This window comes from Pararge aegeria, chromosome 3 (assembly GCF_905163445.1).
Source record: "Pararge aegeria chromosome 3, ilParAegt1.1, whole genome shotgun sequence".
NCBI lineage: Eukaryota > Metazoa > Arthropoda > Insecta > Lepidoptera > Nymphalidae > Pararge > Pararge aegeria.
Window position 1 is genome coordinate 13105918 of NC_053182.1, and position 20724 is coordinate 13126641.

Genomic DNA, 20724 nt, shown 5'->3' on the forward strand with positions numbered 1-20724 from the left:
TTGATTAAGATTATCACGTACAATCTTGAACTTATTTCTGCACTTTAGCACTTTAGTTGGATAGCTACGAGAAATTAAAGGAGAAATGCTGAGCAGTAGTAATACTTTACAAATCTTCATTGTGTAATAAAATATTACAGACACTCGGTTATCTCATAACCTACGAAGCCACAAAGAAAAAGGCAGCAAAAAAGAAAATAAAATGTTATTCTCTTTAAAATAAGATCTGTCAAACAAAAGTATTCTTTATTGAAACCTTATCGCGAGGGTGTCTGTTTATTTATTTTCAACAGACCACAAAGCCTCCAGTCTAATGGACCGGTTCGATCAGGTTTTTCTGAATCACCGCCAACATTTTTGCTTATATTCTATACCACCATGCACCATGTTGTATTTTGCAATTCCAACACAATTCGGTAAGGAATAAATAAATAAATAAATAAATATACTACGACAATACACACATCGCCACCTAGCCCCAAAGTAAGCGTAGTTTGTGTTATGGGTACTAAGATGACTGATGAATATTTTTATGAATTATATATACATAAATACTTAGAAAATACATATTATAAACACCCAGACACTGAAAAACTCTTAATGCTCATCACACAAACATTTTCCAGTCGTGGGAATCGAACCCACGGCCTTGGACTCAGAAAGCAGGTTCGCTGCCCACTGCGCCAGTCGGCCGTCAAAAATAAGAATATCAAATACATAATATATCACATTGTCAACTAGTGAGCAATATTCGATAAATCAATACAGTGGACACTAGTTACGCAATGATTATAAATATCCATGACATGGAATTACCGAACTGTACCTAATAATGAACCTAAAATTATTCTAGATTGTATGTTTTACGAAACGTATATTTAAATGTTGCCCGCGACTTTGTCTGCGTTTTATTTTGTTTTTTGATGTGACATTAAATATAGTTGTAGATCTAAAAAAAAAAAAAATATTCAGTATCGCTAAGCCTTAAATGAGGGGTTTGCTGCTGTCCGCTGAGGAGTTCTGTCCTCTATTTCCAACCACAGTTTGGGCAAAATTAAACACATATTATAACCTCTATAGTACTAAAATAGATATTTAAATCGGTTATAATTTGTCGGAGGTATGGTGTAAAATCGTCAAACACTCATCCCCTCTCCCAAAGGAACCGATCTTAATGTCGGGATAAAAAGTGTCCTATATTACTTCTAACAGTTCCAAGAATATGTGTACAAAGTTTTATGAGGACCAGTTTAGTAGTTATTGCGTTAAAGCGTAACAAACAAACTTACATAGACATTTGTAATATTATTAGGGATAGTAGGGATATTAGTAGGGATGTAAATGGAAATAATGTTTCCTCTGCAACCAATCGATAAGAGGTATAATAGATAGCTACTTTCTAAACACATGTTAATTGAATAATACTAGAGCTTTTTGTAACGGAGCTCTTCCGATGATATACTTATTTCTGTCGTGAAGCAGCATTGTTGCAATGCTGTTTTCCGGTCTGAAGGGCTGCTCTGTTTATAGGCAATGGCTTGGTCCGTCTAATATTTCTATGAAAGAAAAATTGTCTTACCATTAAGGACCAATCGGTAGAATTTTCTAATTAGATTTTTCTTTCTAGGGCTAAACATAGAGGCGGGCTTCATGTCGCCCATGTCCCCGCCGGAGATGAAGCCGGACACGGCGATGTTGGACGGCATGCGTGACGACGCCACGTCTCCTCCGGCGATGAGGAATTACCCCCCGAACCACCCCCTCAGCGGCTCAAAGCACCTCTGCTCTATTTGCGGGGACAGAGCCTCAGGGAAACATTACGGAGTTTATAGGTCAGTAAACAACTTTTTACGTCTAACTCTACAATAATACAACTTTTTTTCAACCTTCATACCATATTCAACCCATTATACGTGGATTAACATGAAATCCTTTATTGGCTTATGCAGACGCCTTAAAAGGAAACTATATTTCCTAAATTTTTAGTTTTTCTTTGAAGACTATTTAAAAAGCTGCAAAAACTTTAGCCCCCTATTGTACAACCCTTAAAGGAGATTTTCATAATAAACTGATAATATAAGATCTCTATTAAAAAATATTTACGTAAATGCACTTTTTTCGTTTAGCTAACGTGAAAAATATACGTCGTCGTATATTTTTCACGTTAGTACAATCTTTCAACCCCCCATGTCTTAATGTAAAATTCTTTCTTAACTTACATTTTTTACTGATAAGCTAGGTCCTTATTTATCAAATGTTAGCTTCATTAGTCAGGTACTTTTTGGTTGGAGATTTCATTTTCAATGAGTGAGTGTTGCTTTCTCAAATAATAAATATCCTTATACCTTAGGCTTGTTAACTTAGGTTAGTTACTCTTAATGCAATGTCAAAATATTTCACGGCTCGTACTATATAAGAATAATGCACACGTTAATATTCTGTAACTTGATACGAAATTCATTTTGCTCCAGTAGCGATATTTTTCTCTATTTTTTGTGTAGTAGAACATTTAAAACCTGTATATTGTACAAAAACATGGTGTATTAAGAATGTAGATTCTGTCTGCTATTTATATTATCCGTCACTAGAGACTTGATTTTATAAAAATAGCATATTATTTTATTGATTGAATGAAATTGGGCAGTATGTACAAGAACTAAATTGGCAAGTTTAGTTATTTATTAGATAAAGATCGTTTGATAAATCGCAATATTCAGGCTTTGCTGAAATGCTGATAGAGTTTGAAGTAGTGAGTGAAAAATTACGCTCATAAAAACCAGTAACCAATTTAAAATATTATCGTCGTTGGTAACCCATTATGTGCTTTTATGGGCCATTATTACATTAATGTTGTAAAATAAATTTTTATCTCATTAAATTCTTACCAGATTTCAGGTTAATTTGTCCCGATTCTATTAAATTGAATTGAATTCCTTTAATTGGTTTACAATGTTCGTAGATACAATTTCAGTAACAAACAATCCGCCCTAGATGGCATGCAAAAAATTAAGTACTTCAACTAATTTCTACTTTTATTATAAGCTTTAATCAAGTAATCGAACAATATTAAAATAAGTAACCAATTTATCAATACTGACATTCAAATTACAAATCGATTATATTTCTGAACGAGCTTTTACATAATATAATATTTTGTCTAATATCGAACTATAATAATGTGTCTATTGCATATTATTGGATGGTATAATTAACATTTCTAAATAAATAATTCTTAATCTTATTTTTAAAATCTGCAAGATTTACGTTTCTATCAGTAAGTACTTATTTAACGATATAAGTAATGCGGTATGGAACAATCAACATGGATATAATGCATTGTATTACAGGCATGTCTAGACATCTCGACAATGACTATCTCTACTATAACATTATAGGTATTTTCCAACGTAGACAACGAGACAGGTCGGTAGGTAGCGCATATTTATTCAGGTAGATAGGTGAGCATTCAGAGTATGTGGTTGTATATAAATCTATACCAAACCTACTTACTATTTATAAGTCTGTGAAACAAGTGTTTATGCGGATGAAAAACAGTTTTGATATACCTAGGTATATCAAAACTGTTTTTTCTTAGATTAGAATTGGCGTGGCGGGTCTAAATTCTATATCCGTATTTCGTACGAGAGATGTGCCCTTGTAAAATTTGCATAACTGAACGAGTATAACGAAAATTAGACTGATGAATGAAAATAATGCACAAAATCTATATAAATAAAATTAAAAGTCCTGACTCACTCAGATATCAACGCACAGCCTAAACTGCCAGTAGTTAGAAGCTTGAAGTGATGACAGGCTTCTTTTATAACTAAACCGCTCACTAAGAAAGGATTTTTTGAAAGTCCACCCCAAAGTTGGTTAAATAAGGAATTAAACATCTGTCGATCATAATTATGAAACTATAGGTACTATTGTATACCTTACCGGCAACTAAACGGTAAGGTTTACCGGAATTTACCGTTGGTAATATCTATAGGACTTAGGAATCTTTGGCTGTCAGAGTGTGTATTTAAAGTAAACACTTTCTTGAAAACTACTGGGCCGATTTTAATGAGAATTTTTATATTTTATATCCATTAGATACTATGTTTAAAGACCGCAGATATTAAGGGTAGTTAGGTTATTCTTTGGCATGGGTTTGTTTATCATACCAACGAAGCCGCTGGCCTAGTGCGGATTTGCACTTTTCAGATTACTCACTTATGCAGAACTCTCAGGCATGCAAGTTTCATCCCGATTTTTTTTTCATATTAGATATAAGATAATATATTATGTAAAAGATATATAGAAGAGCTAGGAATTGTATTATAATCGCGTGTTATTTATACATGGTTGTATGGAATTCTTCAAACAGTTTAGCTCGCTGCTAGGGCGTGGGAGGCTTGTGTACATTCCATAGTACATAATATACATACTTTTGTACAACTGAACTAATGTATTATTGAATCAATTTACAATTCTATCGATCGCCTAACGCCTGAAGTCTGTAGGTAATGCCATGCAAGAGACATTTTTACAATAAACCGATTTAAAAAAATAAGGAGTTTTGCGCTAAGATGCGTAGATATATATCTTTTTAACATATATCTCCGCGTTAAATTTGTATTCTTAGATATAAGTGGGGTGGGCCATGTATTTACCAGGACTAAAATGTATCCTATGGCAGCCTCTAGGATGCAAACTAAGATAAGGTAACGTGGGTAATTTTCAGCAGCAGCTTTTTTCAGGATTTTCGTTTAAATAAGTATATTATGTGTGTAATATAAATATATATTATTTATATATATATATATATATTTCGATGGCAGGTGAATCGCGATCGAGCGATTCTTCATTATGGGTAATGCCTTCGGGTCTAAAGAGTGAAAGGTCAAAAGTTGTCCAAGATGTCAGTTAAGAAAAATTGTATCAATATCCTGTTTTTGAAGTCTGCATAACTTTAAATAAAACTAACTGACCCGTGCAACTTCGTTACACAAAATCAGTTATTACCGGAAAACACAAATAAAATGACATTTTCTAAAAATGAATCCTAGCTAGATCGATTTATCGCCCCGAAACCCCCTGAAAATTTCATGAAAATCGTTGGAGCCGATTCCGAGATTCCAATTTTATATATATATGTATATATATACAAGAATTGCTCGTTTAAAGATATAAGGTACCTCTAAAATCGTTTTCTTTTTTCAAATGTATGAAAAAACGTTATGATTTACACAAAGTACGCGCGTTCAACTTTAATTTGTGTCAAAAAAAAAACAGTTATGTAATCTATTGTATTCTACTCCAGTTTTTGTGTTGCTCTCCTATATTCCTCCTTTATTTTCCTAACTGTGTAGAGGTGTACAAATAAAGAGTTTAAATAAAATAATAAATAAGGGTCTTGACTCAAAAAATATTTTTAATATTGCAGACTTAGAGCGTTGGTCAAGATTTAAGAGATTTTAGCATTCCGCTCGAAATCAGGTTGAATAAAGAAGCCCGACAAACCCGTATATGTAACATTTTTTAGTGTTCATTAAATATCTTTGCTCAAACCGGTTTCCGAATTGTTTTCTTCCGTTCGTTTGGGACTCTCGTTCCAACTCGCTAAAGAGTTTTCACTTTTTAGCGAGTAGCCTTTTTAGGAACGGCCTATGTAGTATTTTTCGCATACGCGCCAGCTGAAGATGGTAATATTCAAAAAACGGCAAATTGATTTAAAAGTGCTTCTAAAGAGTTTTTGACCCTTTAGCGCTGTGGTTATAAGCGGGAGGTCTCGGGTTCTATCCTCGAACGCAGTAAGAAATGGCAGAGTATAGAATTTATGCGTAAACATAACCAACTGTACACACAAATTTGTGTATTATTTCTAATTTTGTTTTTGTGAGTATTCGTTTTAAACCAAATCCTTTTACACAGATAGGCAGTAGACCTACTTGCAGCTAATGATTAAATTTACTGGAATACATTTTATATATTTACTGGTCGTATTATAAATAATTTTTTGTCGGAAGTAATATGAAAACTCAAAAGAGAAATTAAATTAAAATGGAAAATGTAAAGAAACATAGAGTGGAAAAAGATTTAATTTTTAGTCCTTATACCTTACCTTATAATTTGTTTCAGATATACTTAAATCATGGCAACAACTAATGTAATATACATCATCATCATCACCATCATATCAACCGATAGACGTCCACTGCTGGACATAGGTCTTTTGTAGGGAGTTCCAAATTCCACGGTTTTGTGCCGCTTGGATCCAGCGGCTACCTGCGACGCGCCTAATGTCGTCAGTCCAACTCGTCGGGCGCCGACCAACGCGCAGCTTACCAGTGCAAGGCTGCCACTCCAGCTTTTATATGTAATATGTATACACCATGTGTCTAAATGGAATACGCTTGGTATTCCGAAATGACGTTATACTTAATATTAAATCACCGTCCATTATATTATGTCTATTTGACCCTCTCGCTCTCCTATCTAAGATTTGATGAGATGATGTCATTATAAGTCTTACTTTGTAAAAATAAAACCTTACGTACCGACTGTTCCGTACATTACAAGGAAATGTTACGAACACTAGGTGTTATTATTGCTGTTTCATGAAAACTGCTAGGAAGAGAAGACCTATTATGCTAAAAATATTTTTTTTTATTTCATATTTTTTGCGAAAATTGCTAGGTTTTATGAAACAGTCTGAGCTATTTTACATTACCTGTCTTATTACAATCGCTTTCAAATATCGAAGGCCCTACCTAATAGGAAACTACTAGCTTTTTCCCGTGGTTTTCGTCCGCGTTTATTACGGTTTTTTACAAAACCCGTGGGAACCGTTCGTTTTCCTGTGATAAAAGTAGCACATGTCACTCTCCCACCTTTCGTCGAACTTTAAGCCTAAAAATCTAGTTGAATAATTACTTACTTAGAGCGAGAACGAAGAACAAACAAACAAACAAAGAAACATACATTTGCATTCATAATATTTGTAAGGATTAATATAATTAAAAGAAAAATTCTAAAATTCTGTGTTTAGTGTAATTTGTTACTGAAATAAACCTTATGACATAATACCTTGTTGTGACTGGCAGACGAAAAAAATATTAAGAACCAAAAGGTAAAGAAAGCTAAAGGGTTATTTTTCATTATTTTGGATCAGCTAACGGAACCCTAAAAACATAAACAGTCTTTCTGCACATCATGCGATTTTGACAATTAGTTTCGAATCAGTGCGTCTTGAATTTTATCTGTTTATTACTCAAACTAAATATTCATGAATTCCAAAGTCAAGCCTATTTTTAGCACTCGTTTTAGGTATTATAGGCTGCCTGAATCATACATACTAATTGTGCATAGGGCTGCTCAAAAAAGGAGTGTAAAGTTTACAGGTATAGGTATACCTATGTGTGTTCTTTATTCCACCACAACTTCTAAGCGAATGAACAGATTATGATGTTTGAGTCTTTACATGATTCCAAATAACACTTACGAGTAGCAAAAAAACGTTTAAATAAAATTCAACATGGCGAATGTATGGCGCCATTTTCCAATGTTAAATTCACAAAAGGACTTACCCCCTTTTATTCGAAAATCTAGATATTACTCGAATATTATATCAGATTTTGTGCATTTTTGCCATATTCCTACTTTATGTCTGCCCTAATCAAAAGTCCTATAGTCCGGCAAAAACAACTAAGCCTGACAGGTCGCGGATCAATAGACAATTTAACTTTTAAATGTCGTTTCCTTACGGTGAAAATTTATTAATTGTTTATTTTCCCTACGAAGTAATAATATCAACAAACATAGTAGGTTATTCATTCAGTTACCGACTTCGATTAACGTTACTTAGGTATTCACTGCAATCTTTTTTTTTGCGACGTCAACTGTAGGACGCGCCAACCTCAAATACATATAAATAAATTAATATATAAATGGAGAGAATGGAGCTAAATTATACGTATATTAAAAAACTAGCCTTCCCCTGACGTACAGCTTCTGATAAATTTCCCATACCTACTTTCTTCCGCCGTACTACACGATACACCCTGAGCCACCGCGTCGACTCGCCCGCCTGCGCCATTACCACATTTATTTGTCTCCTAATGGCCTAGTATCAATCAAGCGCATTCTAGCAAATAAACTTTCTTCCTTTATTGCACGAGTTTGGGTATGGAATTTTTATAATTTTTTTATTAAAACACAAATTTTGCAGCTTTATTTTTAGTATGGATATTCAATTTCTTTTTCATTGTGCCACGTACTACCAGATAGTCGCACATTCGCTTATCAAATTTGATAAAGGCGTTCGGTTATGTCATGACTTTCACTTTCATATACCTACGTGACTCCGAAATATCGTTATATCGCGATAATTAAAACGAACGATTTTGTTTATATTACTTTTTTACTTAGGTCGCAGTTTATCAGTGTTTTATAAAAAAATTCTGAGATCGATTCCCAAACAAAAAAAAAAGTTACATCCTGAAAATAATATGTGGTATGGGTAAGCCCTTTTTCTTATAAAAAAAAAATTATATCCAGTTATTTTATGAATTCTTTTGAACTACCAACAGAGACAAGCCGCCAAGCGATTTAACGTTCCGGTACGATGTAGTAGTAGTAAGAGGACGCTATGCTTATTTCTGCCGCATTGTAGCAATGCCGTGTTTAGTTTTTCCGGCGCGGTTGCCGGTGTAATTATAGGCGATATACACATTAGGCGACTTTGAAAAAGTTACAGCTGTATGCGAACGGGATTCGAACTCGGCCTCCCGAAAGTGAAGACATAATCCTAACCACTAGGCTATCACCGCTTTCCAGTAATATTAGATGATTATAGTAGTAGGAAAGATTTTTGAGACAGAGCTCGTACGGGGAAGTACTATCGCCAGGCTTTTCTACCGCGAAGCAGAAACGTTGCAATGCTGTGTTCCAGTATGGGGTCATGGTTACCGGTGTAATTACAGGCAAACCAACGCCTCAGGTTAATGAACTCTGTTTATATGCGATGGTTTCAACTTACCATCTGGTGGGCCATCTTGGTCCCCGTCAATTAATACTAAAAAAGTGTGTGCGTGGCACCTTTAGCGCGATTGAAGTAAAACTTTTATTATTATTTAGTAATGAAAGAGTAAAATGTTCCTGGGACTCCGCCATTTCATTTAATATTCACAATTTCAGTTTATATTCTATTTAAAATTCATTAATATCACTTTCATATTTTATAAATATTTTCATTTGTTAAATAAAATAATTTTGAGTAGAATGAACATTAGATCAGCAAATATAACCTTGTCATTTTATATTAAAGAATGTCGCAATCGTCAGAAAATTTATTAATAATTTTCAACATTTATTACAAAAGTAATAAATAAACAAGTATAAGAAAAGCTTCGACCAACATCTCAAGAAGCTTTCGTTTGGTTGTTGGATCAAGGGTCGGATACAGAAGGCAGTAGTCCTTGAAACGGCGCGTATTGTGAGGAGGTTCCTCACTCTGGAGCCCTGACCACCGGTTGCTTGGGCATTCAAAAGCCCCGCAAGCGGAGGGTGGAAGTTTTTTTTTTTATAAATTTTTAATAGTGTTTTTTAATTTATTCTTAAGCATTGTTAATAATTTAAAAAAAAAAAAGAAAAATAATAAATGATAGAATAATAATAACAAGTATATATAGAGATTTTCAAAAAACTATGCAATTTAATTTTTTTTTTTAAATTGTTGAATTTTCATTAACTTTGCTATTCACAGTTGACGCGCTTGAAAATATTGGAAATAAATAATCCTGATTGATGATTGATTTTACAGTTTCGACAGTAAATTTTAAAAAATTCGTTTCAGTTGCGAAGGCTGCAAGGGTTTTTTCAAGCGGACCGTGAGGAAGGATCTCACGTACGCGTGTCGCGAAGAACGAAACTGTATAATCGACAAACGACAGCGAAACCGATGTCAGTACTGTCGATATCAGAAATGCCTCGTCTGTGGCATGAAACGGGAGGCCGTGCAAGAGGAGCGGCAGAGGGCGGCCAGGGGAGCTGAAGATGCACATCCGAGCAGTTCTGTACAGGTAACTATTGGTCCTGTCCAGTCCAGTAATCTTCATCATCATATCAACCAATTACCTGCTCGCTACAGAGCACTGGTCTCCTTCCACAAAGAGTTTATAGATGTGAGGATTGATGAACTTCACAGGCCTTTGAGTACATAACGGAGAACTCTCGGGCATACAGGTCGCCTCGCGATATTTTCCTTCACCGTTAAAGCAAGTGATATTGTTATTGTTTAAAACGTATATAACTTAAAAAAAGTTACAGCTGTGTGCTGGGATTCGAACTCAGTCTTCCGAAATTGAAGACAAAATCCTAACCACTAGGCTATCACTGCTTTCCAGTAATAACAGTTGATTAAAGCTGTAGTAGAGATTTTTGTGACAGCTTGTGTGGGGAAGTTCAATCGCCAGGCTTTTCTGCCGAAATGCAGCGTTGTTGCAATGCTGTTTATCGGCCTGAAGGGCCTACTTACCGGTGTGATTACAGGCCCATGGGGCTTAATACCTACGCCTTAGGTTAATGGACACAGGACAGCGTAACAGAACGTATTCCTGGCATGCCCTGCGAAGTGTTTTGCTCTGTTTATAGTTCAGTTAATGCTCAAGACACAGGTATTGGTTGCGTAGAAACTCACATGCACAGGTATTCTTTTCGTAATTACCACGCCACATTGCCACCTAATATTGTTAGGTATTAGGCTTCCCGGCAAGTACATAATCATTATTATTAGCTTGTTTACATCCCACCTCTGGGCACGGAGGGTTTTAGAGCATATACCCCCAAGCTGCTCAAACTCTCGTTGGCCGGCTATAACGATTATTGTCACGTGTTAGTCGCAATAACGTTAAAATCAGCGACATATCTACTCTACTCTAAAAAATATGTAAAGTCAAAGTCTAAGTCAAAATTTATTTATTTAAGTATGCCCATAGGTGGCACTTTTGATGCGTATATTACATGAGAATTACACGGTAGTGAGATGATGGCGATAACCATATTCGTAAACTTAAAACTAAAGCTATGAGGGTTTCAAACGCGTCCTGGTCTAAGAAGAAGCCCACAAAAAACTTCTCTTTTCTCACATTGTCATTTAAAATAAAAAAAAGCAATCGGGTTAGAGCAATAAATTACACGCAGGCTTTTTTATCGACAACGTAGTCCTTTATACTGCAATAGGACTTTTCTATAAGCTTACGTTTAATGTATGTAGGTAAACACATAATACTCTAACAAAATATATAGATAGCTATATAAATACGTAGGGATCGTCAACAGCACGAATACGTTTTAAGTGTAATAGAATCCGACGCTATATAAAGACGCCATCGATTAACTTTCGACTGTGTAGACATACCTACCTACCAACTTGCTGATATATGTAAGCAGGATTTCAACTAATGCTGTCCGCAACTATGGCTGTGTTTTTTTTTCTCTGTTAAATAATCTATCGGATCTTCATTTGTCTTTATCCTTACCATATCCTTATCCGAAACTATTTCACAGAAATTTTGTCGAAATCGATTTAGTAGTACAGGGAGTCGCCGCGAGCAAGCGCGTGGAAAGCTTTTGAAAATACCCTTTTGGAGTAGTGGACATTTTGTGATTCAGATGTTGATGAAGTAATATCATGTCGATTTTGACATGACTATCAGGAATTTACGATACGTAGTCAAACGTGCAAACTAGTTGATAAGCGATACAGTCAGTCAGCGTTAATGTTTAAAGCATTAACACGCACTGACTTCTTCAGACACTGTAGGTATATAGGCAAGCTTAAAAGGGGGTACTGGGACATCACCCGTATAAGTATCCATAATAATAAGCCATATCTCAGTTTATGGCATTAAAAGTAGTTTTTTTATGTTTTCGAGCTGTTGTAAAGTCGTGAGTATTACAATATAATAAACTTTATTCTTTACTTTAATAGCTTAGGTACCTGTGATACTATGTAATTAAACTTAGCCAATCAAAATGTCTCAGGCAATTAACTACAATGACTATACTAAAATAAACAGGGACTCGAGGAGATTGGTTTGAGTTTAATGTTTTTGTGTTCATATAAAACTTGTCATTTATAAACTTTGTAATGACCAATAACTAAATGAGCGGGCATCTAAGCCCGCTGATTTAGTCTCTCTTCCTAAGAGCTGGAGAACATTGAGCGTTTCTTGCGCCGTGTACTTCGCAATATCGTGGTCATCATCATCATATCAACCCATTACCAGCACACTGCAGGAAACGGGTCTTCTCCCACAATGAGAAGGGGCTAAGGCCGTAGTCCACCAAGCTGGCCCAGTGTGGATTGGTGGACTCCACTCACGTTGAACCTTATGGAGAACTGTCATGCATGTTTCCTCACGATGTTTTCCTTCACTGCTGCAGGTACAATTTAATTACTAAAATTTTATTTTATTTTAATTGAAACATATATTAGCATTCGCATTTAAATGCACATTACCTTGAAGTTAGAGGTGCATGCTAGGATTCGAACTCGGCCCTCCGATAGTGAAGCCGAAAACCGACCTACTGGGCTATCACCGCTATAAAATTCAAAAAATTCAAAAACATCGAGGCACATTCCGGTGTCCAACCCGCGTCAAACACTGCATTCAAATTTGTGGCCTTCGAGTGACCAATCAAAGGGATGTTGCCCAAACGGGCGCTTCTTGCCATTCCAGGTCTCAAGCTAGACGCAATCTTGACCGACAACTGACAAAATTAGAATTCAAATGCGATTTTCAATCGTCATTTTTAGCCGTAAAATATGTCTATTATAAAGACAATCTTAGTAATAACAATAAAAATATATTTATTCAGTAATTATTATTTCTATCTTATGGAGATAAACCCTTTACAGACCCTACCTTTGAAAAAAGCCCTCCAACACGATGGACTGCATAAAGAGAAATGGGAAAGGCCTATGTTTAGTGGACATCTGCAGGCTTATATCGGAAATACACCTAAGTCAAATGGAAGGAGGAATTTATTATAGTTTTCTGTTTTTTTGCGATAGGTAATATTATATGTGTATACTTTTTTGTGAAAAATAGGTTCCATCATGAGTAGGCTTATTTTTTGTTGGTGTGGTGCATGTATGTATTTTAATATTTGTACCACCAGCAGTCTATTCTTCTCTTCTTTTTTTTCCTAATTCAAAGGTTGCCTGGCAGAGATCGCTATTAAGAGATAAGGCCGCCTTTTGTTTTACTACTTCTTTCGATATGTTTCTGTTTTTGTTACATTTTATATATGTTAATGTTGTGGTATACAAATAAAGAGTTTAATAATAATAATAAAAGCTTTATAGCTACCTCCGACCTTTGGGCAGGACTGAGGTTATGTGCTCCCGTTATCCTCCCGTCCCGAGGATCCCGTTGTATACCTCCCGGACGATCATGAGTAGCGTTGTGTTAAATTAGGTTTTACTAAAATAAAAAATGCGTTCAAATGGGGATTGGAGGGTTGTTAATGAAATACGTATATTATGAAATAGATAACTCAATTAAAATCTACAGCAGACAATTTAACTATTTTTTAACAGCTATGTAAGTTTGATTAAGAATATTCAACATCAGAAATTGTACGCGGGGGTAGTCCGCACTACCGGTAGTACCAACCTAAGTAAGACCTTCTTACTTGAAAAGCAAAAAGCTCTATGGATAAATTACATAAAGTACCACAAGGTAATGTAGGTAGTGCTGGTTCGTTAGCCACAAGGTTATCGGTTTAATTTATTCCGTGGCCTCGGCCAAACTCCGTGTCCTTCATATTATTAGGGATATAGATTAGTGGTTGCTAGTAAATATGTATTTATTCTAATTTTCGGCACTTGTTTCATAAATAAGTAGTTATTATAATTTGATAAGGATTGCGTGTTATAGAGATAACACGCAATAAAACTTTAACTATAATTTAGTGAACCAACTACTAAAATTAATTAAAAGCTACATAATGAACCCTTTATAACCTAAAACGACTTAGTTTAATAGGTATTCGTCTCACAAACAATCGTATCGATTGGAAATATTCCCTGGTATGATTCGTGTCACGGAAAGAGAGCACTGACGGTCTAACGGCGCAGTAAGTAAAACGCAAGTAAGCAAAAGATAAATATACAATACCATTTCACCGGTCCATCGCATGAACAGGCTTTGCATGGTCTGGGTGCCTAGTGTGAGATTCTCTACGTGCAAGTAAAGACTTATTCGATGGCGTGAAAATTAACTACTATTATATGATATCGAAAGAACGCCATCTAGTTATAATACTAGGAAACAGTATATTCACTGGATGGCACTCTTTCGTCTGAAGGCAAGAATGCATTTTATGGAGTCATTTTATGCTGAGTGTTGAGTCCGAAGTATATGACTGTGTACTAACACTGTTATTTAAACTTAAAGTAGTTTATTTTTTCTTATTGAAGGAGTTATCAATCGAGCGGCTGCTAGAAATGGAGTCACTTGTCGCAGATCCGACCGAGGAGTTCCAATTTCTGCGCGTCGGACCCGAGAGCAGTGTACCGGCGAGGTACCGCGCCCCCGTCTCCAGTCTTTGTCAAATAGGTAACGTACGATTTTTTTTAAAATTATGTGTTTATTTTCTGAACATAATAAGTGAAGCGTTTTTATAGATTAAAAAGATAACATTACTAATTAAATTAAACTAGCTGACCCGTGCAACTTCGTCTGTACCAAATCGGTTATTACCGGAAAACACGAATAAAATGACATTTTCGAAAAATGTATCCTAGCTAGATCGATTTATCGCCCCCGAAACCTCCTGTATACTAAATGTCATGAAAATCGTTGGAGCCGATTCCGAGATTTCAATTATATATATGAATACAAGAAATGCTCGTTTAAAGATATAAGATTAGACTGAAATCCTGTTTTCTACTAGATATCACTACATTAGCTTAGTAGTTCGCTGGTGAATATACATAGGTGTATTGATAATCCATCGAGTCAAGTCGTTGAATTGACACCGACTGCGATGGCTTATGTTATGAGAGTTCGAAATAATTGTAAAATATTCCTTGCAAGTGAGTTAAAGTTATAAACATCTATTTTTAGTGCGGTATTGCGGAATGAATGCACACAAATAGACCGATCATGGGGCCGTTGAATAAACCAATAAACATTTACAGTTTTATAATTGTTATAGATGTGAAAGAGTTCAATGTATTCAGGTACATATTTTAAAAACAAAGGACTCATTAAAATCTAATAACATAATACCAATATGAATTACTAATAAGATATTTACATACGAAAGATATTAAGTATGCAAAATTACCACCGGCGCCGTCGTCGTAAAGTTATATTATTATAGTAGCTACCTATGTTTATTTAAAAGTTGATATAACTAGGTTATATATACATATATTATATAGTACGCGTCAAGTTAATGGATAAATTGGCCACTGCGAAGGTCTATCGTCAGTAAGTACAATTACGATAGATCTGACGGCCGACTCGCGCAGTCGGCAGCGACCCTGCTGTCTGTGTTCAAGGCCGTGGGTTCGATTCCCACAACTGAAAGATGTTTGTGTGATGAACATGAATATTTTTCAGTGTCTGGGTGTTTATTTGTATATTATAAGTATTTATGTATATTATTCATAAAAATACTCAACAGTCATATTAGTACCCATAACACAAGCTACGCTTACTTTGGGGCTAGATGGCGATGTGTGTATTGTCGAAGTATATTTATTTATTTATTTATCTGCGCAGCGGACAATTTATATTGCAGTGTAGTTAGGACTGACAACAATAAGGGCAAGTATGATTCGCTTGAATATAATTGTGACCCAATTACGTTCAATTATTAGCACTCTTTTTATGTGACACGATTTATCGACTTATTGAAACAATGTTGTGTTTGTGTTAACCACGTACCTCGAGAGCAGAGTAAGCCGTCTGTCTCAGTATTTGTCACTTAGTGATACCAATCCTTAGAACCCGCCAACCCAATTAGAGCAGCGTGGTAGGTCTGAGCTCTATCCGTACTATGGGAGCGGCGACATTGAATGGGTTTTTTTTGACTTATTACTTGCTAATAAAAAACATCGAATAAAGTTCCAGCAACCATCTATGGAAATAATGGTTTAATCATCTATTCATCTAATTTAATCATCATAATTTCAACTCATTACCGGCCAACTACAGAGCACAAAGTTCAGGCCGTAGTCCACCATTCTGGCCCAGTGCGGACTGGTAGGTTTCACACGCCTTTAAACATCATGGATAACTCACAGGCATGCAAACTAGGCGATAACTAAGTTCGTCAACTTAAAACTAAAGCTACTATCCAAACGCGCCATGGTCTAAGAAGAAGCCCACAACAAAATTAGCCAGTTGTTATTTTTTTGTTATCACCTTCTCACATTGTCATTAAAAACTATTAAAGAAACAACCTGGTTAGAGCAATAATTTACACCCAAGCATTTATGTCCTTAATACTATAATAGCAGTTTTCTATAAGCTTACGTTTAATACAAACTTTGAACTTTTTAGGAGACATCTCCAAGAAATCAACTGGTAGTTTATTGTAAAATTTTATACAACTTCATTTAAATCAATTACTTATTTTATGTAGTCTAGTATACTGCACTGCAAGTTCATTTTTGCTTCTAATGTTGAAGCCTCTTAATTATCAGACCTTTCAACCGGAGTCTTCCAGCCAGAAAGCGAGCCCAAGCTCCTGGCTCCATACAGATAAACTCTATATCAAAATAACATTGCCCTGTTTCAGGTAACAAACAAATCGCTGCGTTGGTGGTTTGGGCGCGCGACATTCCTCACTTTAGTCAGCTGGAGTTAGATGACCAGGTGTTGCTCATTAAGGCTTCCTGGAACGAGCTGCTTCTATTCGCAATCGCCTGGCGTTCTATGGAGGTAACATTTCTCTTTTTATTTGCCTCAGTCAGTACACAGAATTTTATAAGTTTAAAATGCATATATAAAAAATTTCGGCACCGACAGGATTTGAACCTGCGACTCTGGCAATCGCGGCCAGCGCGGCTAGTATGGACAATAATCTCCCCGGGGAAAGGATACAAATGAATCCTCCCACAGCTTTATCAACTCTCAGAGCATTGGCGAAGAAGTGGAAATAATATCCTAATAATATATGTGTAATATTAAACGGGGGTAAACTTCCCCTATTCCATGTTCCCGTGCTTTAGCATTGATTATATCCCCTGTCAGGGGATATATTGATATCAATCAATTTTTTAATATGGTACATGCAACATGTTTAAATAGGTGTTAATAAAATTTTATAAGTATCAAATATCCTGCCAAGATTGGCGTGCAAAAATTATTCGTTAATGATTATATCAATTTTCTACATTAAATAACAAGTCACATTTAAATGATTAATTAAAAGTAAAAACACAAAAAAAAGGAAATGAAAATATCAGATTAAATAAAAAAAATTAATACTTAATAAATAAAATGAATTCATGAATGTCTATAATTATAATAATTTTCCATTTAGGTAGTCATTGATATGATAATAAAGTCTATCCAAAAGTTCATCAAATAAAACTGATTTGAAACGTGCGACAGGTAAAAGTTTCAGCGCATCTGGCAAGTGGTTGTAAATAAGTACAGCCATACAGTGTGCTCTTTTACTGGTCACGGTGAGCTTTTGCATCGGTACACATAATATAATCGCAACTAAGCTGCGGCTGTCCTACCGCCGGCATATAATAATAATTTCGTCATCTACGAAACTAGTATTATATGACTTTTATATCAGTCTAAGCGACTGTAACGCCATCTAGGAATCATTGCATATCACAATTATGCCGCGATTGCCCGCGAATCACCGGTTCAAATCCTGTCGGTTCCGAAATTTTTATGTGCATTTAAAATTTTTAAAATTCAGAATTCCTCCCATGTGTTGGTAAAAACACTAAAAAATATATATAAATTTAGAAAAAAGCAATGTGTCATCTCTTATTTCAAATGTGTCTCATTGTAATATGGAACTTTGAAACAGTACAGCCATGCAGTGGCGTGCACTTCGTACATGCACAAAAGCACTGCCCTAACATTTTCATATGAATGGCATCAAGCGGATTTTGACATTTTATGCCACTGTTATGCTTTTTGCTTACTGTGGTCTAAAATAATGTGCACGCCAATGCAGCCGTGCTTATTGCTGTCGCCGAGTAGCATTGTTGCGTTCCGGTCTGTGTCAAGTGCGTTGTTGCCGGTGTAATTCAATGTACGCCTCAGATTTATGGACACATGGCGGTTTCGTGCCCTGGCAAGTGTTGCTTTGTTTTAAGGCGATGATTTTTCACTCACATCAGGTCCTTGGACTTTGTCCTTGGAATTATCCCTATCCTTAATCCCTACTAATATTATAAATGTCAATGTAAGTTTGTTTGTTTGTAACGCTTTCACGCAAAAACTACTTAACCGATCCTCATGAAACTTTGTACACATATTCCTGGAAGTGTTAGAAGTAATATAGGATACTTTTTAGCCCGACATTAAGCTCGGTTCCTTTGGGAGAGGGGACGAAGGTGTTAGACGATTTTACACCATAACTCCGAAAATTTATTATAACCGATTTAAATAATTATTTTTGTACTATAGAGGTTATAATATGTATCTGATGAATGTGGTTGGAGATAGAGGACAGAACTCCTCAGCGGACAGCAGCAAACCCCTCATTTAAGGCTTAGCAATACTGAATACTTTTTATTTTTTGTGAACTACCACTAAATTGAATGCCATATCAAAAAAAAAAATCAAACGCAGACGAAGTCACGGGCAATAGCTAGTAATTAAATAAAACTAACTTAAGAATGCTTTTTATGCTTTTCAGTATCTAGAAGACGAGCGGGAGAACATGGATGGCACGAGAAGCGCCGCGCCGCCGCAACTCATGTGCCTAATGCCTGGTAAATACCACAACTTTTGGCTTCTATACTCTAATATTAAACTATTACCTTATAATATCGCTCGCTCAGGGCTAACCAGTAGTAACATAAAAATGCGGTGAAGTGATGAAGTCTTCATCACGCTGGTATTGTAGGATGTTTCTAGGAACTCATAATGGTTTCCAGGGATGACGCTGCACCGCAATTCCGCGCTCCAGGCGGGCGTGGGACAGATCTTCGACCGCGTCTTGTCTGAGCTGTCACTCAAAATGCGCGCTCTGCGCATGGACCAGGCGGAGTACGTCGCGCTCAAGGCCATCGTCCTACTCAACCCTGGTAATTACCTTCTTTCACCCCCTAGTGGCTGGAGATTCGGCCTCCTTTTCGGAGTTATATCACTTGCTTTAACGGTGAAGGTTAACATGGCGATGAACCTGCACGCCTGGGAGTCCTCCATAAAGTTCTCAAAGGCGTGGGAAATAAAGCAATCCGCACTTGCTCTGACTAGTGGACTATGTTGTAACCCTTCTCATTCTGAGAAGATAACCGTGCCCTGTAGTGGACACTTAATAGGTTAATAACCCGCTACCCCACCAGTAGCAGGAGGGGGTAATGTTTATCAGTTTTATGTCTGTTATCATAATTCCTTATCATATAAATGTATCAATGCTGGGCCTGTCGTAGAAGTGATTTGGGTCGTTTATATATAATATTTTTGTTTTTCTGATTGTATTCTAAATTTGAAGCTTCTGTTTCTGCTAGAAGTGCCTCAGAGTCTTGATGATTAGTCAGTCAGTCAGTGAGTGACAAAATAAGAAAGTCTTGACTGATTTTGAAAATTAGGCTTAATTTGCTATACTCCGCGAAAAGCAGGGGAATCTGTATGGTGTTATTTATAATTTCGGTATTTTTGTAGTTAATATGCAAATGTAGTATGTATGTTCATGTAAGTTTATTTTATTTTGTAACATCCTTTATGCACCACCCACTTTCCACTTTTTTATCGGCTTCGTACGCTCAGGTTGCCTTTAAAAGATCACTTATAGTGATAAGGCCGACTTTGCACCCTAGCACTAAGTGCTATTACTCTTTTCCTTGTGCTTTTCCTAATGTGTTGTGTTGCAATAAAGTATTTCTATTCTATTCTTGTTAAGCCAGCGGCGCAGTTTGAAGTTAAAAAAAATTTCACGACGCACGCGCCCTTATCTAGCAAGTTTTATTTTTTATTTTTATAATATTTTAAAACATTAGCACACTGTCTGTGACAGTTGATTGTGAAGGGGGTTGTTAAATTAAACGTTTACTTGTTATGTACCCACAATTTGGCAAATAAATAAATATTATTATTATAGTTAAAATAGATAGGTACTTGTTTGTTGGGCAGATGGGCGTAAAAATAAAATCTCTCCATTATGGAACTAATGTACGGAAAATAAATAATAAATTTTAACAAAGAGTTAAGAAAAATTAAAATACCCCAATAATAAAATCGTTGAAATTGGTGATCTCCACAACCCCGAGACACTGATGCACAAAAACCAAAAACTTTAACATCAATCAAATCAAAAAAAAAAAACTTTTTTTTTTTTTTAAATACAACTGTGCGTGCACTTTGCGGGTGCACTTCAGCCGCAAAGCGCCGCAGCGGCCGGTTAGGGAACCCCTGGTGCAACACATTTTTATCAATCTTCTTTTTCTTATTTCAGACGTCAAAGGACTGAAAAATCGTCCAGATGTCGACGCTTTAAGAGAAAAGGTAAGTTTAATAACCA

At 35.9% G+C, this 20724-nt stretch overlaps 1 protein-coding gene across 9 annotated transcripts in view; it reads left to right on the forward strand.

Moving 5' to 3' along the window:
* Positions 1–20724, forward strand: part of LOC120637289 (protein ultraspiracle homolog) — a 55444-nt gene that overhangs the window by 28269 nt on the left and 6451 nt on the right. For all 9 annotated transcript variants that reach the window (XM_039909058.1, XM_039909051.1, XM_039909053.1 and 6 more), the window contains 7 exons: positions 1628–1832; positions 9842–10067; positions 14474–14612; positions 16807–16949; positions 18898–18973; positions 19139–19288; positions 20659–20708. In XM_039909058.1, coding sequence (XP_039764992.1) covers positions 1628–1832; positions 9842–10067; positions 14474–14612; positions 16807–16949; positions 18898–18973; positions 19139–19288; positions 20659–20708 — 989 coding nt within the window. The remainder of the gene's footprint in view (positions 1–1627; positions 1833–9841; positions 10068–14473; positions 14613–16806; positions 16950–18897; positions 18974–19138; positions 19289–20658; positions 20709–20724) is intronic.